Below are 21,803 nucleotides of genomic sequence, written 5' to 3'. Positions count from 1 at the left end.
AGCCAACTAGGGATCGAACTCACACAGTCATCAATGAAAATGTGGAGTCCTAATCACCGGACCGCAAGGGAATTTGCTACTACAATTCTTGACCATCTCTTGCTTAACATGTTTTCTAAAACTCAATAACCCTGCAAAATAGGTATTATTTTCAGATTACAACTGAGAACACTGAAGCTAGAGGGGTGAGCAACTTTTCCAGAACCACTCAGTTTGGAGGAGGTAAAAGCTGAAAGGGAAAGGGTGGGTGGAGAATATGGAAAAGTTCCCACTTGAGTTTCCTAAGCCAGTATTCATACCAGGAAATGGTCCTAGAGTAATGACATTTTGACAGGATAGTTACATTCCTTAAACTACTGTCTTTTGGGAGCTCCATACCTTGTCACTAACAAGGTTTAGATGGAGAAATTCTCAAGGCAAATTTGACATTTCCTTCCCTTTACTCCTTTATATATGTGAGTTTTTCATAGAGGAATCAAAGAATCTTGTCCCTAAGTTAGAAGTTGTATATAATAACCAAAGCTGTTAAGATTTAGCCATCCTTCTCATTTTGAAGTATGATTTTATATTTATATGTAAAAGCATTTTTAAGAGCCATCCAGTTAGTCCCGATATAGGTTATTAGTGGAAATTGAGAGGTGCTCTGTTCTCAGAGACAGGCAGTAACATAAAAGCAATACAAAATGCACTATTTGTCCAAGGTTTATTTGTAACTTAATTTCTGAATAGCAACATGCTTTATAGCTAAATTTTATTATATTGACAATCTACTCAGAACTTTAACTTCTGAACGGCTAAATGCAGTTAAAATTCTACAAATTAAAATTCCATATATTAAATTAAAATTTCATATATGAAAAAGCACAAATATTCCGTGATTTGTAAATAGGCATTACTTGGAAAAATGAAAATGCTGGAGTAAAATCTTTACTGATGATTTGGCAGTGTTTGCATTCCTGTATTTTATCCAATAAATGACCTCTTTTACAAAGCATTAAAAAAGAAATTCAGCCATCCCTAAACTTGGTATTCATCTACCAAACCAAGTACTGTCCTGTTCTCCCTTCTCATCCCTCCGTTGGACTAACATCCATCCATAGGCTGTCATCCATAAGCTCTGGGAGCTTCTCCTGACGCTTATTGAAGAAAATTACTCAAAACACAAAGAGAAGGCAAAAAATAATTCTGTGACCTTTCGATGCCATGCTAGACATGCTCTAATAAGCCCACTTTTGGGTCATCTCTTTTGAGGAATACAAGTTTGTTTCACTTAATATCACAGTTGATTAGGGCAATGACATTTTACAACTCTGTAAAATTAGAAATTTAACTTCTTAAAAAACTGCTAAGGTGTGATTATTTTCTGTTTAGCTGAGAAAACAACCTTCCAAATCAGGTTTATTGCATTGACAAGTTTTGTTTCTAATTTAGCAATTCTTACTAACATGCTTTCTCCTGTTGACTTTTAAATTTCATTTCTCATGTCCTTTTTGAATCAGTTTTGTCATTATGCTCATTTACTCAATAATAAGGTAGATAAAACTTTAACACTTTTTCCATGAGAATTATGCTAAAAATTGGGAAATGACTAACATATCATAGGTAAGAACTGCTTCTCCAACTCTACCCCAAGTGCTTCTGTGTGTGTATAGCAAGCACTGCTGTAATGGCTTGTTTACTTTCTCTGCCAGACTACATGTTGAATTCTAAAGAGTCAGTGAACATTTCTGTTAACGTCACACTGTTGTCTCCAGAACCCAGAGGACAAGCACAACAAAAATCCCTGAGTTTCTTACTCAAATGTTTCAGAGTCCTTTCTCCTACTCTTTTCCTTTGTTCATCATGAGTGAAACTCACACATCTTCTTTTTTAATTTGATAATGGCTCTTACCACATTCTGCAGCCTCTCTGAAAAGTACCAACTTACTATCTAATTAAATGATAGGTTTTTCTCCCAATGGCAGACACATAGGAGGGTTTAGGCTTGACAACAGAACAGAATCCACATTATCTCCCTAGGCATCAGCAACTTTCAAAAATAAATTTTAATAAAAATCACTACTACCATTTTGAAGATTAAAGAGTCAGTTTTTATTAAGGATAGAAAATGGTTACACAAGCATATTATAAGGAGAGTGTCACTAAATGAACTCTAAAATGGACATCAATATGTAAAACACCTGAAACAATAATCTTCTCAAACAAAAGATGCAATATTCATACCTGTAAACCAGTTAGCAGCATTCAGTCTAGCAATCAAGGAATGATCATCACTCTGACCCAGCTCTTTGTTGAAAGACTATTCTATTGGTGTTAAACTTGTGGTAATAATGAAAACCTGTGCAGGTATCAAATACAACTGCACCAGTTATCAATTTATTAACTCAGCTTTAAATTCATCCTCTATGCCTACTCAGTAACAACAAATCTGGGCCCTTTAAATATTTTCCCCTTGTAGCTGACAAGGTGTTAGGCTTTCTCAGTAGAGGGCGCTGGAGAGGCATTGCGGGAAGAAAGTCTTGTTCCTACTTGAGTGGATTAAATTGGCAGGCTCTTCAGAATCCGGCGTCCCCCCCATACCTACCCAGCTTCTTCAGCAAAGGCAGCTTCTCCAACATTAGGCTCCTGCAGCACGGGTAGCTGCTCCCGTGTCCAGCCCCCCCAACCCCCCACAGAAGGCCTCCCCCCACTCAGCAGCTGTAGTACACATTGGCCAGCAGGAACCCCCTCAGGCATGTTGTAAGGGCGGGTCCCTAGGCAGACACCCACTGTGAACAGACTCTTCCAGTACCCTAGAGGGCGGATTTCTAGCAAGATCCCCTGACACAAACCCTCCAGCGAAGTCTGGATTTCAGTTCTGGGGTGCATGGTGGATGGGAGGAGGTTCTTCATTGGGTGCTCTATCTAAACTCCTTGTATCTGCTATTTCTATATCTGGTAGAGTTTTCTCTATTTCTTATGAGCCAATCCCTCATTATTCCAATTCCCAACTGCTAACAATTCTTTATCTGAAACTTTCCCTGTTCAAATTACTGTGTGCCTCCTCTCTCCTGATCGGACCTAGACTGAGACAATACCCCTAGAAGCAAAATGAAAACCAAACACCTAGACTGAGACAATACCCCTAGAAGCAAAATGAAAACCAAACACCTTTTTAAAGATACCTTATTGGGTACTTAATATAAACAGAAGTTTCCCGTGACAAAAAGTTTAGCCGTAGAGAAATGAAATAAGACATTCAAAGAAATGGAGATAATTTATATAGTTGGGATTTAGGTAGCTAAGAAAAAGGAAAAGCACATAGATTTGTCTTAAGCTTTTCTACTGCTACAAACAGTTCAAATCATCATAATCATGTTTGTTTACGTTGAGATGAGCAAGATGTATGTTTTATAATCCTGGGAGGGTCTCTGCAGTGCCCCAGATACTGAAAACTAGCTTAATGCTAAATTAAATGCAAGTCAGTCACAGACAGCCCAATGACTTACAAGTTTTACTTCTCTTTCAGTAAAAAATTTTCAAATCCTTCTGTCATCTTTAAAGGAACATTTCTCAATTGTTTAAGTAGCATTCAGAACACTATGAAAGGGAGAAGAACGGTTCACTAACCAAGAGCATGGGCAAGTTACATTCCATCACTGGGCACCAGTTTCCTCATCTGAGAAAGGGGGATCAAGACAGTGCCTACCTCACAGGGTTCCTGTCAGGACTGAAGGAGTCAAGATAGGCAATGCACTTAAACTTATGCCTAGCAAGTAAGTGTTTGCTATTATTCTCATCGTCCACAATCCTATTGCTGAAATGCTATTACTTTTACAATTATAAAATAGACACTACATCATTTCAACAAGAGAATCAACATTTTATATAAGCAATTAGGCTAAGTAAGCGACAGTAAAAATGTCTTGTATGTCCAGTAGCCTTATACCAATATGGGATTTAGTCAAGTAATGACTACCTGCATCAGAAATACTTATCATCTAAGCAGCTTCTCAGGTGAGTTTTGCTAACATTTTAATTCTATTTGTGGTAAACATAAACTTTATAAATGTTAAGCTTATGTAACTTTATAAATGTGTAAATATTGTCAATGGCATAATAATAATCAAACTTCTTATGTGTTAGAATGAAGGCTCTTTTAAAAATTTATTTATTTTTAATTGAAGGATAATTGCTTTATAATATTGTGTTGGTTTCTGCCATACATCAAAATGAATCGGCCATGGGTATATACATGCCCCATCCCTTTTGAACCTCCCTCCCACCTCTCACCCCTCGAGATTGTCACAGAGACCCAGTTTGAGTTCACTAAAGGCTATTTTTTTTCCTAAGAATGTGGGGTTGCAGAGAAAGTGAGGTTTCCTCAAAGTTTAGTGAGTTTTTTAACTTTTATACCTTAGATACTATCTTTGGGTTGAACTCTTACTGATGGACAGCTAAATAACTTCAGACAAGGGTTTTTACGTTCTCAAATCCTAGTCTCTTCTCCTGTAGCATGAGAGTGGCAATGCCTATGATGAAAGATGGTCACAAGAATTAAATGAGATAGGCAGTTCCCTGCCAGTCCAACGGTTAGGACTCAGCACTTCCACTGCAGGGGGCCCAGGTTTGATCCCTGGTTGGGGAACTAAAATCCCATAAGCTGTGCGATACAGCCAAAAACAAATAAATAAATGAGATTAATGTGTGTAAAGCTGGCATCACGCATGACATCACCACTGCTTAGTAAAGGAAGGTATCAGCCCTTCTTGTTAGTACTGCTGAGGATTTTATTACCTAACTTTTTGCCTTATTAATTCCATGACCTCTTTTTTAAACAAGTATGTGTCAGAAGGAGGTCCTATAACATCAATGTGTGTCTTATAGAAATTAACCAGAACCTGAAGGTAACTCAAACTTAGCTGCTTACATGCCAACTTAATATTTTTTTTCTCTCTACCTTCCTTTCCTTCTAAAATAAATGTCTCCTTTGTAAGCTCAAAGTGAAGAGCATGTGAATATTTCTCAATGAACTCTTTTACCTGTTTTTCATTGTTTGGCTGAGAACCACCTTGAGCATTCTTTATACAAAGTGTGGTAATTTCACCATCCACTGTCTCTTGACATAGAACATGAAATTTTCTCAGTGTGCTTTCATAAAATTCTCTCTTCTTTTTCAGGTAAAGGAAAGTATCTGTGTCAAGAACAAGACTTTCTCCTCTTTTCGTAGTCTCAGGTGTCAATGACCTGGGTGGCTTTAAAGAGTGACTACTCTGTGTACTTCCCCTGGGGCTCTGTCTTCTCCTATTTTTTTCTAAAAGAAAACTTGCTTTTAATAGCAAAGATTCTTTGAGCTTCTTGACAGCCAGAAATGTTCCTTGAACAGAGATTCTTCCATTGGCTTCCAAAGGACTTAAGCATAACGTTGGGATTTCCCGTTTCAGGTCCATTACCAGACTTTCTAGATGGATTTGACTCCGAAAAACAGAAAGATCAAGGACAGCCTTTACAGAGCTGAAGACCTAAAATTAAACAGAGAAGTTAAAACAGCACCACCTCGGGGAAAGACTGCATAAACACATTCTTGTTTTGCCACTTTGTCTGCCCAGCAGTAGCACTAACCAGGTCTCCAAAGCCTGACAGACTGGCTTCTTGCCCCATAACTGCCCATTAAAGGGGCCCCACAACCTATCAAGGCCACAGTGTTCGATGTGGGGTTCACAGTTCCTCACTGGATTCCCCCAAATTGAGCTAATTAAATATTATTTAGAGGCAGAATGTTTTTTTGAATCAAAGTTTTAAGCAGAACGCATAGATAAACTGTTCCACTGGTGCTCCGTGGATAGGGGTCCCTGGAGAGAGCCCTCCCCCCTCTTGAGAAGTTCATTGGATGGCTGCAGAGAACCCTACCTTTGTTACAGAATAAAGTTTTAAATCAATGCTTTGAATTTTACTTTTTCCTCTTATTTCCTCCTTATCTGTGTCTTCAAAGCTCCTTTTTAATGTTCATCCAAATTGGTTTTTTACCCCACAAAATAAGTCTTTAGGTAGATGCCAGACATCATCCATGACAGTATAAGAGCTCATTGTCACTTTAAAAGTATCAAGGAAGGGGAGGAAGGAAGGGAAGTTGCTCAGTCGTGTCCGACTCTTTGCGACCCCGTGGACCGTAGCCTACCAGGCTCCTCCGTCCATGGGATTCTCCAGGCAAGAATACCGGAGTGGTTTGCCATTTCCTTCTCCAGAGAATCTTCCCGACCCAGGGATCGAACCCAGGTCTCCCGCATTGGAGGCAGATGCTTTAACCTCTGAGCCACCAGGGAGAGGACAAAAAAAAAAAAAAAAAGTATCAAGAGCATCATAGAAAAACAGGAAAACAGAACAAGCAATAACAAAAAAACTTTCAAGACACAGGTTTGGCCTTTAACATTGACCCAGGTTAAGGAGCTTGCACTTTCTTTTCTAGAAGTCATGGGGTGAAGGTGCTTTCTGCCTCCTGGGTAGGAGACACTTGGCAGAAAACATGGGATCTAGACGATCAACATGGCTTCAGGGTCACACCTACCTTTTCACTGAAATGGGAGACTGTGAGTTGAACAGATCCAACCATGTCTGCTAGATAGTGTTCCTTTTTTCTGATGACATTCTCTGCAACTACGTGGAAGAGGGGCCATCAGAAAGGTTTGTGGCACAATACAGTAATAATTATTTTAATTAATAATAATAGAGATGTTCAATTCTTTTAAAATACGTAAGATTTTTTTCTGTTTTTCCTCTAAATTCAGCATTTAAATCCTTTTTCCTTCTAGTTTAATATATTAAAATTTATACATATATATATATATATATAAAACACATGTATGTTATGTGTGTTACATACATAACAAACACCTAAAAGTAAATCCCCCACCACTCTGTTAATTATGGTCATGAGGAGACTTCACCTTTCTGAATCCAGGATATCACACTATCCCGGCTGGTTTTCCTCTGATTCACTGGCTGACCTGCTCAGTCTTCTTCACTAATTCTCCTTCCCTCCCCCTTCTCTCAAGGCACTGGCATGCACAATCCATGAGGCTAGAGAGGTGAACAGCTCCGCAGACCCAACTTTCTCACCTATGTCAGGTGCAGGCCAGGAAGAAAACGGCTCAATGTGACCTCAGATCCAAGCCATATTTCCCCAGTCCAACTTTCCCATTAATAAAGCATCACCTATCTTGTTTACGAGATTACGGATAGCTTTTGTGGGGCTTTTTTCTGTATTTTACAAGTTTTCTACAATAAAATGTATCACCTTTATCTTATGATATAGATGGACTTAAAATACAGAAAACAAGAAGTCTTTAAGACTTTTTCGATTAATGACAACTCTATCATAAGGCACTTTCACATATATTTTTCCTAACGCACTATTGTGCCACTTTTATATTCAAGAATAGAATTACTATTTTTTAAATTTAAACTTTACCAATCCCATGAATTATTTTGTTGTTGTTGTTGTTTTTGTTGCTGCTGTTGTTTAGTCACCAAGTTGTGTCCTTCTCTTTGTGACTCCATGAACTGCAGCACACCAGGCTTCCCTGTCCTTCACTATCTCACAGAGTTTGCTCAAACTCATGTCCATCAAGTTGGTGATGCTATCCAACCATCTTTTTAATTTCATTCCAGAAGTATTTCTAAGGTTATAAAAATTTGATTTGGAAATACCTGTTTTTTCTTTGAATGTTACATATGCAACTCCCTTAGTTCTTGTTGGATATGTCACATCTTCAACAACTCCACCCCCATTGTCAGTATCTTGAAAGTGAATCTTCACTAATGTGGTCAGTAACTGGTCATTAATACCAGTTGGAAGACCAGCAACTACAATTGTTCTTTCAGAAGCTTTGGATTCCTTAACATTCAAAACTGATGCCTGTGAAAGAAACAATAGGACACTTTTTAAGTATATAAGATTCTACTTAATATAGGCAATATTACACACCAGTGGGAAAGGCTATTTTATTTAATAAAGGCCCTCTTGGAACTGATCAGATACCTGAAAAGAAAAATATCAAGGATAGGAGCCTGGCCTCACGCCATATACCAGCATATATGCTATATACATTTGAGAGTTAAAATGTAAAAAGTAAACCCTCTTTTTTAAAAAATGGAAAACACTGGTTAATATTCGCCAGATGTTAGAAAGACCTAAAAATAATTGTAATCACAAAGGAAAAAATTAAGAGATAGTTTTCTAAATCAAATTTTTTTTTAAAAGTCAAACTAATCACAAAATGTGATAGTTTGGATTTGACCGTATGTATTCTTGATTCTAGAGTTGAAAGTACATAAGACAATAAGAAATACGTTCCCTCTTATTTTTTTGTTGTTGGTCAAAACTAGGGAAAAGTCACTATAAAAAATAAATCAATGAAACACCAGCAATAATATTGGGACTGCAGTGGAGTAAACCCTACCTTTCAGCACACATCTGAGATACAACCCAACCACTGAGAGCACACGCTATTGCAGACCATGCCACCCTGGGCACAGGGGATCAGCTGCAAGCAGATTCTTCCCTGAGCTCATGCTCTGTTCAGTTCAGTTCAGTTCAGTTCAGTCGCTCAGTCGTGTCCGACTCTTTGCGACCCCATGAACCATGGCACACCAAGCCTCCCTGTCCATCACCAACTCCCAGATTTACCCAAACTCATGTCCATTGAGTCGGTGATGCCATCCAACCATCTCATCCTCTGTCATCCCCTTCTCCTCCTGCCCTCAATCTTTCCCAGCATCAGGATCTTTTCAAATGAGTCAGCTCTTCGCATCAGGTGGCCAAAGTACTGGAGTTTCAGCTACAACATCAGTCCTTCCAATGAACACCCAGGACTAATTACCTTAAGGATGGACTGGTTGGATCTCCTTGCAGTCCAAGAGACTCTCAAGAGTTTTCTAGAACACCACAGTTCAAAAGCATCAATTCTTCTGTGCTCAGCTTTTTTTAAAGTCCAACTCTCACATCCATACATGACCACTAGAAAAACCATAGCCTTGATTAGACAGACCTTTGTCTGCTTTTTAATATGCTGTCTAAATTGGCCATAACTTTCCTTCCAAAGAGTAAGTGTCTTTTAATTTCATGGCTGCAATCACCATCTGCAGTGATTGTGGAGCCCAGAAAAATAAAGTCAACCACTGTTTCCCCATCTATTTGCCATGAAGTGATGGGACTGGATACCATCATCTTAGTTTTCTGAATGTTGAGCTTTAAGCCAAATTTTTCACTCTCCTCTTTCACTTTCATCAAGAGGCTCTTTAGTTCTTCGTTTTCTGCCATAAGGGTGGTGTCATCTGCATATCTGAGGTTATTGATATTTCTCCCGGCAATCTTGATTCCAGCTTGTGCTTCTTCCAGCGCAGCGTTTCTCATGATGTACTCTGCACATAAGTTAAATAATCAGGCTGACAATATACAGCCTTGATGTACTCCTTTTCTTATTTGGAACCAGTCTGTTGTTCCCTGTCTAGTTCTAACTGTTGCTTCCTGACTTGCATACAGGTTTCTCAAGAGGCAGGTCAGGTGGTCTGGTATTCCTATCTCTTTCAGAATTTTCCACAGTTTATTGTGATCCACATAGTCAAAGGCTTTGGCATAGTTAACAAAGCAGAAAGAGATGTTTTTCTGGAACTCTCTTGCTTTTTTGATGATCCAGCGGATGTTGGCAATTTGATCTCTGGCTCCTCTGCCTTTTCTAAAACCAGCTTGAACATCTGGAAGTTCACGGTCCACGTATTGCTGAAGCCTGGCTTGGAGAATTTTAAGCATTATTTTACTAGTGTGTGAGATGAGTGCAATTGTGTGGTAGTTTGAGCATTCTTTGGCATTGCCTTTCTTTAGGATTGGAATGAAAACTGACCTTTTCCAGTCCTGTGGCCACTGCTGAGTTTTCCAGATTTGCTGGCATATCGAGTGCAGCACTTTCACAGCATCATCTTTTAGGATTTGAAATAGCTCAACTGGAATTCCATTACCTCCACTAGCTTTGTTCGTAGTGATGCTTCCTTAGGCCCACTTGACTTCACATTCCAGGATATCTGGCTCTAGGTGAGTGATCACACCATCGTGATTATCTGGGTCGTGAAGATCTTTTTTGTACAGTTCTTCTGTGTATTCTTGCCACCTCTTCTTAATATCTTCTGCTTCTGTTAGGTTCATACCATTTCTGTCCTTTATTGAGGCCATCTTTGCATGAAATGTTCCCTTGGTATCTCTAATTTTCTTGAAGAGATCTCTAGTCTTTCCCGTTCTATTGTTTTCCTCTATTTCTTTGCATTGATCGCTGAGGAAGGCTTTCTTATCTCTCCTTGCTATTCTTTGGAACTCTGCATTCAAATGGGTATATCTCTCCTTCTCTCCTTTGCTTTTCGCTTCTCTTCTTTTCACAGTGATTTGTAAGGCCTCCTCAGACAGCCATTTTGCTTTTTTGCATTTCTTTTCTTGGGGATGGTCTTGATCCCTGTCTCCTATACAATGTCACGAACCTCCGTCCATAGTTCATCAGGCACTCTGTCTATCAGACCTAGGCCCTTAAATCTATTTCTCACTTCCACTGTATAATCATAAGGGATTATGATTATAATACACTCTCTGTTAACTTCTTATATTAATGTTTTAATTTATTCCCCAGCTCATTTAGGGAACTAGACCTATAAACTTCTCCCAATGCTTCTATAGTTAGTCCAGCCTGATTACACCAGAGCTCAGATATAATCTATCCTAAATTATCCCCAAGGAGGACAGGATATCTCATGGGTTCAAGTCATGGTTGATCAATCACAAAGATGTTTTGGTTTTCATTTCAGAGGACTCTGTATACTCAGAGTCAGACTTTACTGGCCATAGGCAAACTGCTTCTGACCTCCCTGATAAAGAAATCAGTCTAAGCACACATACTATGTCCTATCCCAAGAGTACATTAAACTGAAAATGAAAATAGAATAAAAAAGATAATAAATCCAGTTAAGGAGAGCAATCAGCAGCACAGGAGAGATCGCAACAAATTTGTTGAAGACTGGAAAGACATAAAAGTATGTGGAAGTATATGACAGGGTAAACCCAGAGTAAAGAAGTGGGGGCTGCAATGGAAAGGGGATAATCTTCTTGGCAGAACCTCAGGAATTAAAAAAGGGACCAAAACCAGAATGATTAGTTGAAAAGCTAGCAGCAAGACAAAACTAAATGAACATTCTAGGGAGAATCTGACCTGCTAGTATAGGTGCTGGCACCCCAGAGCAAATGCCCCTCCCATCCTTTCTGGTATTTGAAAAAGCCCAAGCCTAAAGATCATCAGAAAATTAAAGCATGGCATATTTGGAATAAATTACAGACTACAAATAAAGATTCTATTTGACACAGCTGTTAGGAATATTTTTTTGTAACTGGAAAAAGGAAAAATACACATGACATTGGACCAAAAGGAGAAAAAGTAATACAGAATCTATTAGACCCTGCTGTAAACAATATTTACTGTTTGCATAATAATATAAACACTCTCATAAACTTTTAGACGAATTTTGTAAAAATCTTCAAAATTACCAAAGACTTAAATATGATTACAGAATAAAATGGAATCATTCAACCCTATCAATAGAAGACTAAAGGCAAAACTAACAGAAGTTGAGAAAAAAAGAAAAATCTATACTTAGATTACAGAAAATCATATAATACTATAATCTTAAGTGTATTATGAGTGAAATAAAAAAAGTCCATAGGAGAATTTAAAATACTATTAAAACTTCCAAACTTGGAAGAAGGGAAAAGTCAGAGTTCACTCCAGTGAAATCCTCATTTATCACAACAGGAATTCAATAGAAAATGACTGAAGTCAATGATAACTGATCTCTCAGTATTTCCTTTGACATTTCAGCCAGTAGTTATTAACATAGGGTGGCAAAAATGTACCTGCATTTCTTAGAATACATAATATCTTGTCAATCAGTTGATCAATTAACTAATACAGTATTAACTAAGCATGTGCTCTATCCCTGGCAATATGTCGGGTACCAAAGATGACACATACAAGATATAAAACACCCCTTACCCTGAAATTGTTCCACCATAAAAATTTCCTGAACAATTATTATGTGTGGGGCACCTGGATAGGCTTTAGGATTACCAACACACACACAAAGGGGACCTCCCTTATGGGTGAGGAGGAGGCAGACACATATGTAAATCATTTTAGCAGTGCTTGATAGACACAAAAAGAGGAAGATCTTCTTAACAAGAACAGACCAACACCCCAAAATGTGAGAAGGATACAAGACCATTCACAAGAAAATGCTAAAACACACAATAGAAGCCATTCTGAATTAGGAAGCAAGATTAATGCTGGCTAAAGCAGTCAAAGAAGGCTTCATGAAAGACAGACCTTGACGGCTGAGGTCAAATTTTAATTAATGGTCAAATTTAATTTAAAATGCAAAAAGAGTTCACAGCAAAACAAAGGGACAGAGGAGTGGAGGATGCAAATAGCTTCTGTTGAGACAAAGAAAGCAAAGGTCCTTGTATCTCTTAAAAGGGAAATTCATAATTGACTCTTTGTTATGGTAGGTACTTTCAATGGAGCAAAACAGATTCTTAAAATATTTGGGGACAACTAGATTGCATAGGAGACAGTAAAAATATAAAAATGTGTTCCTCCATCCTAGCCCCATGTGTAAGATGTAATTATCTTAAAATAGTTCTAGAAGAGGAAAAAAAAATGACAGACTATTCAGACGTTCAGGGAATCTTGTTTCATAGAAGATTTGTCTTGACTTACTGTGCATCTAACGGTCCATGGTTAAAGTGGCTAATGAATTAGCATCCTTTTTGTCCTTCATCAGTATCAAAGAAAAACTTTCAATCAATTTAAATTCAGAGAATCTTACTTCTTCGCCACTACCTTCAGCAATACTAGTGTCATATTTCTTTATTCAAATGTGTAAAATTTATCTTTGAAATCAACAGACGGCTATTCATCTCTTCCATCCACCATTAAGAAGAAAAAGAGAGGTCTTCGAGATAGCCCTTTCAATAGTTATCACATGGAGATACAGTTTTTTTGAAATAAGAGCAAAATTCAGGCCAGGAGGTATCAAGGTGATGCCATTTTCCCTGTATCAGTGATACGTTTTAAGAGACTTTTGACCATCCTATCAGAAAGCAAAAAGATATAAAGATAAACTGAATTTATTTTTTAAGGAAAGCACTAGGGAGAGATAATTAAATTTATCCACTTCATCGACTTACATTCCTTTTCTTAAAATTGGTTTCATTCAAGTTGCCTTTACTGCCCCTGGTAAACAAAATCACACTTGAAACTCACAACTGCTTTGGCGTTTCTCACCTGAAATGGAAGGCCCCTGCCACTGTTTTCAGGCGCTTGATGGCAAAAAGGAGCCTGCCTGCTTAGTCGCTCAGTCTTGTCCCGCTCTGTGGGACCCCCTGGACTGCAGACCTCCAGGCTCCTTTCTGTCTACGGGATTTCCAGGCGAGAATACTGGAGTGGGTTGCCGTGTCCTCCTCCAAGGGATTTTCCCCCACCCGATGGAAAGAACACGGAAGGCTAAATCTTAAATTTGCTAACAATTCTTGCTAGGCATCCAAGATGGTGACAACACAAAGCCCTTTGTGTCTAGAGAAAGAACTAAGGCCACAAGAGAAAAGAATTCCCGCTAAGACACCAGGCTGCTTTCCCAACTTGTGTCCTTGGCTCCAACCCTTCTGGCTGGCCCTTTAACAAAGAAAACGGTGGCCTCCATTTCTGGGCAATTCTCTTCGCTCCTGTTCCCCAAAGCGTGGGAGGACAACAGTTAGCTCTAACACTGCCACTCCTCGAACAAAGGGCTGTGTCCGGGACAGCCGGGCACTGGGTGCGGGAGGCGGCCGCGGCGATGCGCGCCTTCGGACCTGGCGGCACAGCTACGGTCAATTTCAGGAGCGCGCCGGACTGCCACCCGGGCAGGTGCGGAAAGGCTGGGCTGGGTTTGCCTCTGGGGTCCCTCCTCGCGCCTCCCCGGGTCACCCCTCACTCACGCCGGTCCTCCGGATCTTGGGGGGACCGGATGACGGCACGGGGACCACTCCGCCCTGCAAAACCCAAAACAAAAGCAACTTGCCATGGCGGAGGAGAGACTCGCCTTCGGCGGCCGGCGGGGCCCAGAGCTAGGGGAGCCCGGGCTGGCGGACAGGTTTTGGTTTCGGTTTTCTGTTCCCGCTCTCTTGGAGACCGCCCCTCCGCCCCACCCCGCGGTTCTGCGGCCTGGGGCCCTCGGGAGGGGAGCCTGGACCTGGGACAGCGGCTGTAAGGACGCCCCCGGTAATTTTGCAACTTTTGAAACCAAGCTGAAGAGAGGCCAGAGGATTCCCTGGCCAGAGTGTGGGCATTCTCCCCGGGGCTGTGTCCTGCGCGCAGTAGAAGCTGAATGATCCTTCTTTACGCCCTTATTATCTCCCTAGCCCTGTTCTCACCACGCCATGCTTGTCTCTCCTCTTGTCACCTACCCAGGGCCAGCAGCTAGGTGCGCAGGGCGCAGGATGGACGGCTCACTGTCCATACCAAGAAAGAGCTCACCACCCTGTCCACCCTGTGCTCAGATTCCTCAGCCAGACACCTATTGGGACGCAGGGAATCTACATACATAGCTTCAGAGTCAAAGAGAGCATGAGTAAGAAAAGCAGATGGCTGACTAGTATGCAGAAATCCAATTCCACGACTAAGAAATACAAGCTGAAATCAGAACAGGATCCCTTTCTCTGGGGATTAGATTGGCAAAAATTTAAAAGTGTTGGTAATATCCACCGTTGACCAGTGTGGGGAAGCATCAGTGTTGCTGCAAGCGTAGACAGGTATAAACATTTCTAAGGATTTTGGCCCCTCTCAAAAATGTAAAGTGCAACAACAACAAAAAAAGTAAAAATGCATATGTCCTTATAATTAGCAACTCCATTTTCAGAAATGAAGTTACAGTGCACAAGAGTAACTAAGATATTGTACAGAAATTTTAACTGTGCATTGCTTGTAATACAACTTTTTTTTTCAGACACTGGAATCCACCCAGTTTAACCAAGAATATAACTATTACATGGCCAATAGCACATTTAAAAGGCCTATGGCTATGAAGATTTTAAAACAATGAGGTGTAATTCCCCAATTTATATTTTGTATTCAGATCCCTACACTTAAAAGCCCACTGTAATGTCCAATAAGCATGCAAAATTTAATGAGAACTTCCTCCCATTCTTCCCTCTTGCTAAACTGCACTAGCACCCACCAAGGAGCTTAAATTCAAGACTTAATTGTCTTCCTTAATCCCTCTTTTCCTAGCTCAGTTAGTACAGTCCATTAACTGCGCACTCTCTCCAACTTTGTTTCTACCACCCAAATGAACCCAGCCTTTCGGCCTTGTTCCCCTTCAATTCATTCTGGATACCACACCCAGTAAGATATTTTTTAAATGTACATCAGGTTTGATCACTGTTCAAGCACTTCATTGTTTTTCTGTTGCACTTTGAATAAGATTTACATCCGCACCAAGGAGGGTTTCCCTGACCCTGCTTCTACCTCTTGACCTTGTTGGCTCCTCCCTGATACTCACTTAACTGGCTCACTGCTTTCACGGAGCCTTAGCTCAAATGAGCCCTCTTCAGAGAGACTCTGATCACCCAGTCCAAATTTGTCCCCCCAGTTATTATTCAATCTTAATAACACTCACCTCTTTCTAAAAATATCTTCACACATTTGTTTCTTTTTTCTTAACATGTCACCTTCACCAACACATACATAGGAGGGTAGTAGGAAGGGGGACCCCTTCAGGGCGGGAGAGTGGGCTTTTGTCTAACACTCAAAAATGAACTGTCCCAGGAGACACACGTGCTGACAGAAAAAGAGATTTTATTGGGAAGGGACAATGGGGTGGAGAGAGAAAGGGTAAGGGAGTCTAGGAGAACTGCTCTGCCATGTGGCTGACGTCTCAGGTTTTATGGTGATGGGATTAGTTTCCAAGCTCTCTGTGTCCAATCATTCTGACTCAGAGTCCTTCCTGGTGTGCTGTGCATTGCTCAGCCAAGATGAAATCCAGCAAGAAGAATTCTGAGAGATTGGTAGGACTTATGGACTGGCATCTCCTCTCTCCTTTTGGCCTTTCCTGAATTCTTCCGGTGGGTAGTAGCTTGTTAGTTAAGATAACTCAAGCAAGTGCTTACTATCAGGCCTGGCCAGGGTGGGCAGTTTTGCTCAATAGTTTCCCTAACAGTATTGCTCGCCAATATTCTGTTTGTCCTCAATTCAATCTCATGTGGAGGGACTGGCCTTCTTCCTTTGATGCTAGGCATGGTCATATGATTCATTCAGCCAAAAAATGTAAGGAGAATTGATAAGTCTCATATTTGGATGGGAGAATTTCACTGCTTTAGCCCAAGAGTCTCCAATGCTCTCTTTGCCTTGGTGCTCATAGAAGCATGTATTGAACATGTGTCAGTGAGCCAACATGTAGAACACAGCTGCAAGAGGGAGTTGCCTGAACCCATAGCAAAATTTACATGATTATGAATAACTTTGATGTTTAAAACCCCTGAACTTTTTTTCAGCAGTATCACCTAGCATACTCTGACTAATATATCGAAGCTACTAGAATAAAAGAACACCAAGAAAATATCTGCAAATCACACATCTGGTAAGGGATTTGTGTTCAGAATACACAAAGAGCTCTTACAACTCAAAAATAAGATAACCTACTTCAAAATGGACAAAAATTGAAGAGACATTTTGTCAAAGAAGATACATGAATGGCTAATATGCACATGAAAATGTGCTCAACATCATTAGTCATTAAAGAAACGCAAATTAAAACAATGAAATATCACTCCATACTGACTGTAATCAAAAAGACAGATAACAGCAAATGTCAAGAATGTGGAGAAATGAGAACTCTCATGCATTGCTGTTGGGGAAGTAAAATGTTACAGCCATCTTTTAATATAGTTGATCAATTTTTCAAAAGTTAAGCATAAATTTACTGTGTGACCAAGAAAATTCACTCCTGGATAATCCCCCAAGAGAAATGAAAACATGCAAGCAAACACTTATAAGCAAAAATTCATAACATTATACATAATAGCCAAGAAGTAGAAATAACCCAAATGGCCATCAATTGCTTAATAGATAAATAAAATGCATTATGTAGAGAGATATATCTCTCTATATATATATATACACACACACAAGGTAATACTGCTTGGAAATGAAAAGGAATGAAATACTGATACATGCTATAACAAGGACGCTGCTGCTGCTGCTGCTAAGTCGCTTCAGTCGTGTCCAACTCTGTGCGACCCCATAGACGGCAGCTCACCAGGCTCCGCCATCCCTGGGATTCTCCAGGCAAGAATACTGGAGTGGATTGCCATTTCCTTCTCCAATAACAAGGATGAAGCTCAAAAAAATCCTGCTAACTCCAAAAAATCTGGACACATAGTGCCACAGTTAACCAGAAAAGATAAATATGTGAAGAGAGAAAGTAGAAAAACAGTGCCTTGGGCTGGAGGTGGAAACAAAGATTAACTGTAGATGGACATGAACACCATAATCCAAGTTGGGATCCTTCGTCTCCAGGGAATAATGAGAGATTTCAGAATAGAGTCAACAATGCAGGGCTACTCACCTGTGGAATCAAACCTGGCCTCGACTGACCCTTAACATCGTTTGTGCCAACTATTCCAACTTGTATGTGCTTATAGCATTCTGGATACACTACCCCACAAAATGACTCCTTGACATATTGAATATTTCAAACTTAAGGAAATGGGAGGTACTAGAAGGACTTTCTGAACTTCTCCCAAAGCAGGTCATAAAACCCTCATGTGAGAGGTGCTCTCCCTGTACCCACAGGAAAGGAACATCCTGATCTCCAGAGACAGAGAGACACAGAGAGGAATCTGAGTGAATAGGCTTCACTAAGCTCCCCTTCTTTTACTACACTTAGCTGATGTTGTTGTTTAGTCGTTAAGTCCTGTCTGACTCTTTATTACCCCAAGGACTTAGCCTGCCAGTCTCCTCTGTTCATGGGATTTTCCAGGCAAGAATATTGGAGTGGGTTACCATTCCTTCTCTAAGGGATCTTTCCAGAGATCGAACCCTTGTCTCCTACACTGGCAGGCAGATTCTTTACTACTGAGCCAGTGGGGAAACACACTTAGCAGGTACTCTGTAGCCTATCATTGTCCTCCTTCTACAACATCACTCTTCAACTCTTGACACAGTCAAGAAAGCAAAAATAGATGTTTTTCTGGGACTCTAGTGTAACTCAGGTGTAACCATTTCTCTGGTCTTAATTTCCTTATGAAGGTTCCCATGTCACATAAAACTGATATTAAATAAATGCGTATACTTTTCTTCTGTTAATCTGTCTTTGTCAATTTAATTTCCATATCCAGCTAGGCACGCTAAGAGGCTTAAGGAAAACTTGTTTCTCCCCCACCGTGCCAGACTGTCTCTGAGGAAGCATGACTCCAAATGTGGCCAAAATAATTCTGGCAGTTTATTACTAAAACTACATCCAAAAGAAAAATATTTAACCTCTTATAGGCCCAGTTAGAAAACCTCCTATCTCACTACACTTTTTTCTGTCTCACAGCTTAAGTAAAATCAAATTGGTTGACATTTTTCTGAATGTTTTTAATCTGTGATACCAGAAAAACAAAAACAAAGCCTATTACTAGATATGTCACCTGTTCAGTTCAGTTCAGTTCAGTCACTCAGTCGTGTCCGACTCTTTGCGACCCCATGAACCGCAGCACGCCAGGCCTCCCTGTCCATCACCAACTGACGGAGTCCACCCAAACCCATGTCCATCGAGTCGGTGATGCCATCCAACCATCTCATCCTCTGTCATCCCCTTCTTCTCCTGCCCTCAATCTTTCCCAGCATCAGGGTCTTTTCCAATGAGTCAGCTCTTCGCATCAGGTGGCCAAAGTATTGGAGTTTCAGCTTCAACATCAGTCCTTCCAATGAACACCCAGGACTGATCTCCTTTAGGATGGATTGACTGGATCTCCTTGCAGTCCAAGGGACTCTCAAGAGTCTTCTCCAACACCACAGTTCAAAAGCATCAATTCTTCGGCGCTCAGCTTTCTTCACCGTCCAACTCTCACATCCATACATGACCACTGGAAAAACCATAGCCTTGACTAGATGCCAAAAGTCCATCTCAAGACTCTTGAGAGTCCCTTGGACTGCAAGGAGATCCAGTCAATCCATCCTAAAGGAGATCAGTCCTGGGTGTTCATTGGAAGGACTGATGTTGAAGCTGAAACTCCAATACTTTGGCCACCTGATGCGAAGAGCTGACTCATTGGAAAAGACCCTGATGCTGGGAAAGATTGAGGGCAGGAGAAGAAGGGGATGACAGAGGATGAGATGGTTGGATGGCATCACCGACTCGATGGACATGGGTTTGGGTGGACTCCGTCAGTTGGTGATGGACAGGGAGGCCTGGCGTGCTGCGGTTCATGGGGTCGCAAAGAGTCGGACACGACTGAGTGACTGAACTGAACTGAACTGACTAGACGCACTTTTGTTGGCAAAGTAATGTCTCTGCTTTTTAATATGCTGTCTAGGTTGGTCATAACTTTCCTTCCAAGGAGTAAGCATCTTTTAATTTCATGGCTGCAATCACCATCTGCAGTGATTTTGGAGCCACAAAATATGAAGTCAGCCACTGTTTCCACTGTTTCCCCATCTATTTGCCATGAAGTGTTGGGACCAGATGCCATGATCTTAGTTTTCTGAATGCTGAGCTTTAAGACAACTTTTTCACTCCCCTCTTTCACTTTCATCAAGAGGCTCTTTACTTCTTCTTCACTTTCTGCCATAAGGGAGATGTCATCTGCATATCTGAGGTTATTGATATTTCTCCCAGCAATCTTGATTCCAGCTTGTGCTTCTTCCAGCCCAGCATTTCTCATGATGTACTCTGCTAATAAGTTAAATAAGTAGGGTGACAATATACAGCCTTGACGTACTCCTTTTCCTATTTGGAACCAGTCTGTTGTTCCATGTCCAGTTCTAACTGTTGCTTCCTGACCTGCATACAGGTTTCTCAAGAGACAGGTCAGATGGTCTGGTATTCCCATCTCTTTCAGCATTTTCCACAGTTTATTGTGATCCACACAAAGGCTTTGGCATAGTCCACAAAGCAGAAATAGATGTTTTTCTGGAACTCTCTTGCTTTTTCGATGATCCAGGGGATGTTGGCAATTTGGTCTCTGGTTCCTCTGCCTTTTCTAAATCCAGCTTGTACATCTGGAAGTTCAGGATTCAGGTATTGCTGAAGCCTGACTTGGAGAATTTTGAGCATGAGTGCAATTGTGCGGTAGTTTGAGCATTCTTTGGCATTGCCTTTCTTTGGGATTGGAATGAAAACTGACCTTTTCCAGTCCTGTGGCCACTGCTGAGTTTTCCGAATTTGCTGGCATATGTCACCTGTATCTTGATAATTACTTATCTTCATAAGATATGATATTCATTGTAAAGATTTTCAGATAGGATAGAAAGAAAATTATTTTTAAATGTCAGTGCTGAAATGTAGCAGTGGGATAGTCCTTTGTTGCACAATTTATACAAGTATAGACTGATGCCTACCTTTCCAGAAGGCAATTGTAGTCATAAGTTAAGATCCTTAAAAGTTAACTTAAAAGCCATAAGTTACGATCCTCAACATATCAACCTAATAAGTATCACCTTGAAATAAGGTCAGCACTGCAGAAAAATATTGTGTAACGAGATATACAAGGGTTTATGTACAACTTACCACTTCTAAGTATGAAAGAAATGGAAACAATCTTAATGTCAAACAATTGGGGAAATAATAGCATGGGTTATATTCATAAGATTAAATGTAACATGATTAAAAAATGAAAAACTAGAAAAGAGGACATAAAAATATCTTCCATTATCCATGAGGGTAAATTTTTAATGATTTTTATCATCTTCATTATACTTTGGGTAATTTTCAAGAAGAAGCATCCTTTTCTTTTTAAGTATCAACTAGATATCATTAATGCTATTCACTATACAGTTTTGGCTTTCTGCCTTCCAGGCATATGATGCGATTGAATATCCAAGTTCCTTTACAGTTGGGTGGAGCCACATATGTAGCTCTAGTTCAGTCGTGAAAGGAAGAAACATATTTGGAACAAGAATTTCATTGTCAGTTCGAGACTCTTCAAAACTCTTTTTCTCTGGCATTGCATCCAGCAGTAAAGCTGGTGGTCACTAAGTGTCTACCATGGGCATTCCTTCTGTTGACCCATCATGGACATGTAGCATGAACAGTAAGTGAACTTTTGTTGTTTTAGGTCTATAAAACGTGGAGATAATTTATCATATCAACATCACATATTCTAACACAATTAATACAGAAATTGGTATTCTGAAGTGGAGTATTGCTGTATGTGTGTGTGTGTGTGTGTGTGTGTGTGTGTGTGTGTGTGTGTGTGTGTGTGTGCTTGGTTGCTCAGTCTTGTCCTACTCTTTGCAGCCCCATGGACTATAGCCCAACAGGCTTCTCTGTCCATGGGATTTTCCAGGCAAAAATACTGGATTGGGTTGACATTTCCTCCTCCAAAGGATTTTGTAGGGAAAAAAAAGAAAAAGACAATCTACAACACAATCTAAAACACTTGGCTTTGGCTCAGAGTCCAAGCGGCAGATGATGAGAAAATAGAGATTAGGATGGTAATCAGTATTATGTAGCGGGGAAACATTTGGTAAAACTATCACACATGATAGCTTGGAAGG

The 21,803-nt window shown here is 40.2% G+C and overlaps 1 protein-coding gene across 1 annotated transcript; it reads right to left on the bottom strand.

Moving 5' to 3' along the window:
* Nucleotides 1-2,067: 2,067 nt before the first annotated feature.
* On the bottom strand, nucleotides 2,068-14,166 carry RBM43 (RNA binding motif protein 43). Its single transcript, XM_081575111.1, has 4 exons — nucleotides 14,125-14,166; nucleotides 7,687-7,894; nucleotides 6,545-6,633; nucleotides 2,068-5,501 (listed from the first exon to the last, which is right to left on the bottom strand). Exons 1-4 carry the CDS (start codon nucleotides 14,125-14,127, stop codon nucleotides 4,773-4,775), a joined length of 1,029 nt encoding a protein of 342 aa, XP_081431237.1. The 5' UTR covers nucleotides 14,128-14,166; the 3' UTR covers nucleotides 2,068-4,772.
* Nucleotides 14,167-21,803: the final 7,637 nt, after the last annotated feature.

This window comes from Giraffa tippelskirchi, chromosome 3 (genome assembly GCF_054371585.1).
Source record: "Giraffa tippelskirchi isolate mGirTip1 chromosome 3, T2T-mGirTip1v1.2.pri, whole genome shotgun sequence".
Lineage (NCBI taxonomy): Eukaryota > Metazoa > Chordata > Mammalia > Artiodactyla > Giraffidae > Giraffa > Giraffa tippelskirchi.
This window is presented reverse-complemented; position numbering and strand designations above follow the sequence as displayed.

Excerpts from the sequence above, each read along its gene's own strand:
- RBM43 (XM_081575111.1), bottom strand. Across the intron at positions 6,634-7,686 it reads AACATTCAAAGAAAAAACAG|TTGCAGAGAATGTCATCAGA; the intron begins GTATTTCCAAAT and ends TCTTCCACGTAG. Across the intron at positions 5,502-6,544 it reads TCTCCCATTTCAGTGAAAAG|GTCTTCAGCTCTGTAAAGGC; the intron begins GTAGGTGTGACC and ends GTTTAATTTTAG.